Here is a 7,071-nt window from a genome sequence, read left to right as displayed (position 1 = left end):
AAGTCCCGGCTCGTCCGACTCCAGCATGCGTAGATTTCTGCTGCCTGCGTCCTCGTGCGTACAAAAACTTGACCACAGCACCCTCCGTTTGCAACCGTTCACCTTCTGCTAATTTCAGGAGCCAGTTCAAAATGGTCTTTGATCATACAGTCTTCCATCATGGACTTGCTCTGCTCTGGCCTGCTTGCTGTCCCTTCCACTCCCACTTCCTCTGCTTGGCTAGCACCTCTTCTCAGTTCCTTGTGTAATTTTTACCAACGCTGGCATTTGTCATCTTCTCTGCATTTGTTGTCTTGTGTGTGTATGTGCCTTAGCACTTGCTTCTCAGCTTTTGGGAAAGCATTCCTTTTCCTTTCTTACAGCTCTGAGTTTCACAAGTTCTCTTTATGTAAGCATAAGATGTGATACCTTATTTGAATTAACAATGAGCTCTACGTGTATTAAATATTGATTAATAATTGGAATTTTGTTTAAAACAGAAAATAACATTTATGTCCATGACCTATTGACCTTTCAACAAATCACTACTGTTTCCAAGGCGAAAGGTGCATCTCTCTTCACTTGTGATCTTCAGGTAAGAGAAGGAAGACAATGGCCCAGATGTCCTTACTGTTTGTAACAAGGATAACTTTAAAATGTTGCTGTATAGATTAGATTTGTTTAATTTTGTGTTACATACAAGTTGTTTGGGTATTAGTGCTTTTCAAAATTGGTACCTACTGGATGGTGCAGCTTTGCTTAAGGCAACAGTTTTTAATGTCTACACCTTATTTTTTTTTTCCTGTGATTCACAAGATATGTTCTTGTGTCTGTTGTGATTGTAGCCTTGAACCTCCTGGTACACAACTTCAAGGCATTTTTATCCTCTAGTAACTTTAACTGTCGTCTTTTTTGAAATGTCCTTTTCAATATAAAAGCTATTCCCTTCCCTTAAATTGCCGATGTACTAGCTCACAGAGGTTCCCTTCGCCAAGCATTTCTATCACTATTTTTGTTTCTGTTAAACTCTATTGGCCCAAGGACTCCTACAGCAGTTGTGGTAGATTCAGGCCATAAAATGGTTCCATAAGTTACAGTTATCCTGTGCTCATATGCTGTGGTTTATTAAGTGATTAATTTCTGTCCAAGTGAGTTTCTCGGTCTACCCTTGTCATTCTAAAACCTTATGCATAACCAGAAGAGATGGCTTACTGCTCTCCATAATTTTTTATCTCTTTGTCCCATGGGAGCTTGGTGTTAAATGTTTTCTAATAAGTGCTCAGGGTTTTCTAGGTGTCTAAAGATGGGTTTTAAAGGGTTTCTAAAGATGTCTTTTAAAGCACCTTTAAATCTGGTCATTCCAAAGTGCTTATTGTTTGTGTGTACAGGCACTTAGCTTTGCTAGTATTTCTTGCCAGGAAACTTTTCAAATAGGCTAGAATATTAAACAGCTGTTAATGTTCTTATCTGTCAGTGTAACACATTCTTTGCATTGTTCCACTTCCTCCCCTGTCCTATACTGCATAGAGTTCAAGCTGTTTATCCTAGTCTTCAGGGCTGGGCTGGGCTGGTAGCTCTCTACTTATCTTCTGTTTAAGTATCCCACCCTCCATCTGTGCTTCCTTGTTTAGGGAATGCCCTTCTGGCATGGATGGACAAAGCTGCTCTTCACCTGACAGCTTTGCTTCAGCCTGAGGATTCTTTTGGCTTTGTATTATCTTAGTTGCCTCTTAGTTTATGAGTGCCTATGAGTTAGGCCTGTCTCTCTCCGCAGCAGTCAGATACAGGAGAAGAGGTGCTCAGAATGTGTGTGGCAGTGCGGAAGAAGCTACAACTTTATTTTTGGAAGGACAGAGAGTTCCACGAGCTACAGGTGAGTTGTGTTGTTCCTGTAGTCTGCCTCAGCAGGGAGTGTAGTTGCTCTTTACTGCTGGCTGTGCAGCCTCTATTACTCAGAGGCACTGACGGCTTTCAGAGCATTGACTCCTGTTGGTTCTGCAGGGATTTAACAATGAAGCAGCAAAAAACAGTGAAAATACGTGGCAATCACAGTTAATGGCGTTAATAGAGTTTCATAAATTAAATCAAAGGCTGTGTTCTATATTTTAACGTTCTGGTTGCAGTACACTTTTAAGTCAGTGAAACATAGTAGTATGCAGCCCCTATACATGTACACCTAAACAATAGCACTATGGAAGTGGGTCTGCTTCTACCCAAGGTTTTTCAGGTATGTCATTAAGTCAGAAGGTAGTTACTGACAACAAGCACTCCTGAATATCAGGATGACAAAATTAACCAATGAAAGGGGTTGAATGTTTTTCAGCTGTGCTGCTCTTTTAGGAAGTTACCAGCTAACTTGGAACACACCTCTTCAGTGTGCATGAATCTAGCCTTTCAGTTGAATACTGCCATATTCCATAACCAGCAGAAGTTGGGCATGTGTGGTGAGGAATACAGTGCCAACAAAAGTGCTGCCTGTTACACTCTGTGTTGCTGGATTTCACTTTTTCTCGTGTAACAGCCATTTTAACCCGTTTGTTTTCCCCAGGGGGACTTCAGTGTACCTGATGTACCCAAGTCTATGGCCTGGTGTGAAAATTCCATCTGTGTAGGCTTCAAGAGGGACTATTACCTGATACGGGTAAGACTGGGGTTTGGAGTACAGTGTTTTAAGAAAATTTGGACAGCAGTAGACACTATGGAGGCTGCTCCTGTGTTCAAGGATTTAGCTGAGAGACTTTTATGAAAAACAGTATCTGGTACTCTTGCTATATGTGGTTTTTGAAAGGCCAGTCTAAGTCTTTCTTTTTAAACTGATGTTTTGTCAGAAAGTGATACTTGGTTTATTGTTGTTGAAACCCGTATATGATGCTTTTGCAGACAAAAGGCATTGGAAAGATAGATTTTGGTTTGGCAGCAGTCTGTGTAGGCTCAGGTTGCATTTTATTTAATGTATTAAAAAAAGAGATAGCTCTAAAGGGGGAAAAAAACCCAGGAGTATCTTACCTAGCAGACAGTGGAGCTTAACCATTTTTTTCTTTTTTTTTTGATTCTCTTGCTGAACTGTAGTTTTTTCTTTTTGAAAGCCTCTAAACTTGCTGTCATTAATTTAATATTACAGCCTCCACTTATGCTTCATCTGTTTGATTCTCTTTTCTGCCTTTACAATTGGCTGCTTCTGATACAGGAAAATGAGATGAAGATGAGGTGCACTGCTCACGTAGCTAGCTGTGTGTACATAGGGGGCAACACTGATCTGTTGCCAACAAGAAAACTGCACAATAATTTTCACAGTCGCTTCAAACTCACACCGCTCTCAAAAGACGTGATGCCTTTCTGCAGCCCTCTCCTAGATGTTGTTTCCTGCCATTCTAGCAAAATGAATAGTTGTGCAGCTGCTCAAGCAACGACAGTGGAGACTTGCTGTCCAAGTTTCTCCATTGTGTTGGCTCTGGTGCTTGACCGACCTATCCTTGAATGGAAGGGGGCAGAAAAAAATATACATGTTTTTGTGGTATTGTTTTCTGCTAGCTCACTCTTGATAAGAAGGCTTGAGCTGTAATGCAAGGGAAGCAGCAGGAACATGTAGCTAGAGTTGTTAGATCGGCTCATGAGACATCTCATTGATAGATGTTTTTGTTTGTTTGGTTTTGGTGGATTCAGTTCCCTGGACAGCATGTGGCAACAAGAATGAGTGGCTAAGGCAGAGAAAAAGGCTAGGCAGGTTGCTTAGCTTATAGTTCATTTTTGATGTGGCAGTGCTCACTCAGGTCAGAAATGTCAGAGTAAAGCCAAGTTCAAGTTTTGGGCCTAAATTAAGTCCTCTGATGACACCAAGAAGTGTTTGCTCACTTTAACTGATGTTGCTGCCGTGCTCTGCATTTTAGAAACGTGTATGAACTGTGTTACTGTTATGAGACACATCGTCTCAGGCACTGAAGTATTAATTCTTTATTTCCAAATGATATTTAAGAAAGGGAAATGGTGAAAATTTATCACTACTCTAAAACTGCACTTGTCCTGTTCGTGATTAGTCTGGGATGTGAATCCCTCTAGGGGATTTTTGGCTTTGGTCTTAGGTAGCTTTGAAATAAAGGCTATTTTGAACAACAGTGAGTGTTGTGGTTTTTTTTTTTTTTTTCTTTATTATCCTAGGTGGATGGGAAAGGATCCATCAAAGAACTGTTTCCCACAGGGAAGCAATTGGAACCATTGGTAGCTCCTGTAGCAGATGGAAAAGTTGCAGTTGGCCAAGATGATCTAACAGTTGTGCTCAATGAAGAAGGGATCTGTACTCAGAAATGTGCCTTGAACTGGACAGATATTCCTATAGCCATGGGTGAAAATTAGCTTCTTTACTCCTTATATATGACTCAGTCATTACATTCCTGGTATTTAGGAACTAGCTGATTTGGAGTGTGACAGTTTCTAAAGTATTTTAAGTTGTACTCTGTGTGTACACCTGAGTGCCACTGAAATTCTTTATCTTGAAAGATGAACAAAAAGCCTGATAGTGGTCTTAAAAGTTTCTGTCGGTGCTGGGCATTGAGTATTGCTTTTACTGAGCGAAAGAGGGACACATTTCTAGGGGGAAAAAAAATTAGAAGCCCTACGTTAAGTCATGGCTAGTTTCAAGGCATACTTGAGAACAACAACTTGTATTTTTTCACTTGTTTCACAAATAGAACACCAGCCTCCCTACATCATTGCTGTTCTGCCAAGGTATGTGGAGATCCGCACTTTCGAACCCCGGCTGCTGGTACAGAGTATCGAGCTGCAGAGACCACGCTTCATCACCTCTGGAGGGTATTGAGTTATAACTGAGGATTACTTTTGTTGGGCTGTCTGGGTGTATGGTAGCATTTGAAAAATTGGGAGAGGAAGAACTTTTCTAACTCCTCAGTTTAAGAAGTAGTATTGAAGCAGTCTTGTTTTTTATGAACAGATGAGTGGAGGCCATACCTTGTGGAGGAAACAATAGAGTTGAGTGTCTTTGGGAATTTCTGTTCACTGGAGATACATTCTTCACCTTCTTGCTTTGCAATATTGCTCAAGTTGCCCTTGTATCTGATTGATCCATGTGTATATTAACTGGGATTGGTTTTTTTGGATAGGGTATTACTCCTTTCTCAATGCTGGAACTTAGTAACTGATCTTTTTGTCTTTTTTTACAGCACAAATATTATATATGTGGCAAGTAATCACTTTGTTTGGCGGCTCATTCCGGTGTCCATAGCCACACAGATCCAGCAGCTTCTGCAGGACAAGCAGTTTGAGTTGGCTTTGCAGTTGGCAGTAAGTACTCTTGAGTTTGCAGTGGATGCACTTGTGCAAAAGTACACAAAAGGATGTTTGCCTTCTGCTTCGCTGTAGCTAGTCCAGAGGGTTTAACCTCCCTGCTGTCCAGTTTGCACAATGTAAATTCGAGCCTTTTTTGACTTAAAAGTTTATTTTTGTGCTGAGGTTTCTCCATGTTGACCTATTGTGGTTTAGATTTTGAGATATCATCTTGTATGTGAAAGATGATCTCTTAGCTATGTAATTGGTTACCTTCTTGTAGTCCAACTTACCTCAGATTTATAACTCCAGGCAAAACTGTTTACATGTCTCGTTTTGTCAGATGACCAGGATTTTTTGTAATGGCCCTCCATATTACTCCTGAAACACCCTGATTTCTTGGAGACGCTGAAGCAGTACATCTAATTAGATTGCTCTTACTGTTCTAGGATTTTCTGGATTCTGGAAACTTCCTTGGAACTATAGTAAAATGAATTAATTGCATTTTGTATTGCTAACTTGAAAAAAAAAAAATGAAAAAGCAAATGAGTGCAGAGATAGTTGCTCTGATAGAGTGAGTACATAGATAACCAGAGGTAGCTCTCAAACCTTCCAGGTTATCTCAGTGAGGCAATAAGCATAGAACTTGTGAATCGCCATCAGAGGTATTCACTTTGGAAGATTATCCTTTTTCTTGTTATTCTCTCCAAAGGATAATATTTGTATTATTTCTGTAGACTGTTCCCTTCTCACTTACGGGGCCCAAGAGTTTTTAATGTTCCTTGATTTGTATGTGTGTAGGAAATGAAAGATGATTCAGATAGTGAGAAGAGACAACAAATTCACCACATAAAGAACCTCTTTGCCTTCAACCTCTTCTGCCAGAAGCGCTTTGATGAATCCATGCAAGTTTTTGCCAAGCTTGGTACAGGTAAATGTTCGGATTGGCGTTGAGATACCTGGGTTAGGAGGAATAAAATGAAGCTCACGGGCTATGGTGTGTAGGGTTTTTTGTTTTAAAACAGAGGTGTCTTGTGCAGACCAGTCCCCTCTATGTGGCAAAAAGCCTACACAGCTCTTCAGTGGTTTTTTTTTTTTTTTTGGTGAAACTTAGTCAGTGAGTTAAGATAAAACCCATGAATTTGCCCTTTGTGCAGAGTATATATGTGATGCACAGCTTGTACCCAGGTCCTTGAAGTTGAGGGTTTCAGCAGCTGCCAAAAGCCTACTTATATCTAGGAATGAAAAATAAGGAACATCTGTAGATTTGCTTAATCCTTGGACTCTGACCAGACTGAGGACCCTCAACCTTGTTCTCTCTTTAGTGGACCAAGCTTCTGAAGCCAGGAAACTTTATAGTTTTGGAAGTCAAAACAGCCTGTGATGCTATTCCTCTAGTTTTTACTAGGGTTATTGGAAGAACACCTGAACTGTACCATAGAACATTGCTTAAGGCTGATTCTTTTATTGGTGACAGCGCATCCCATGTGCATTTAAATCTAGAACTTTTGCTTATTTTGGTGACACTTAACATATTTCCTTTGGAAAAAATGACTGACTACTCAAATACTTCAAACTTGAATTAGAGAGTGGTAATTTTGAATTGGTTTAAACTTCATGAAAATGGGTGCTCATCAGGTACAGAAGATGCTATTCAGTTCTTGCTTCAAAAGTGCATCCAATCTTCTCTTAAAACGTTGCATGTCCTAGAATTCCTGTCCTAGTGTCAGAGCTGTTGTCCTAGTTGTCAGAATGCTGGGATTCTGCAAGAAGAGCAGTAAAAGGATTGTAATAATGGCTTTTTCTCCACGTCTG

At 40.2% G+C, this 7,071-nt stretch overlaps 1 protein-coding gene across 1 annotated transcript in view; it reads left to right on the top strand.

The window, feature by feature from the left end:
- The window catches only part of VPS39 (vacuolar protein sorting 39 homolog (S. cerevisiae)), a gene marked incomplete at its 3' end in the record, with an annotated part of 13,522 nt that overhangs the window by 4,004 nt on the left and 2,447 nt on the right, over nucleotides 1-7,071 (top strand). Inside the window, exons 6-12 of the mRNA XM_010148079.1 lie at nucleotides 480-574; nucleotides 1,754-1,852; nucleotides 2,528-2,620; nucleotides 4,135-4,318; nucleotides 4,665-4,785; nucleotides 5,154-5,274; nucleotides 6,058-6,187. Coding sequence (XP_010146381.1) covers nucleotides 480-574; nucleotides 1,754-1,852; nucleotides 2,528-2,620; nucleotides 4,135-4,318; nucleotides 4,665-4,785; nucleotides 5,154-5,274; nucleotides 6,058-6,187 — 843 coding nt within the window. The remainder of the gene's footprint in view (nucleotides 1-479; nucleotides 575-1,753; nucleotides 1,853-2,527; nucleotides 2,621-4,134; nucleotides 4,319-4,664; nucleotides 4,786-5,153; nucleotides 5,275-6,057; nucleotides 6,188-7,071) is intronic.

The sequence above is a fragment of the Eurypyga helias genome, unplaced genomic scaffold (genome assembly GCF_000690775.1).
Source record: "Eurypyga helias isolate BGI_N326 unplaced genomic scaffold, ASM69077v1 scaffold12753, whole genome shotgun sequence".
In the NCBI taxonomy this organism is placed as follows: Eukaryota; Metazoa; Chordata; class Aves; order Eurypygiformes; family Eurypygidae; genus Eurypyga; species Eurypyga helias.
The sequence above is the reverse complement of the archived record's forward strand: the minus strand, read 5'-3'. Positions and strand labels throughout refer to the sequence as shown.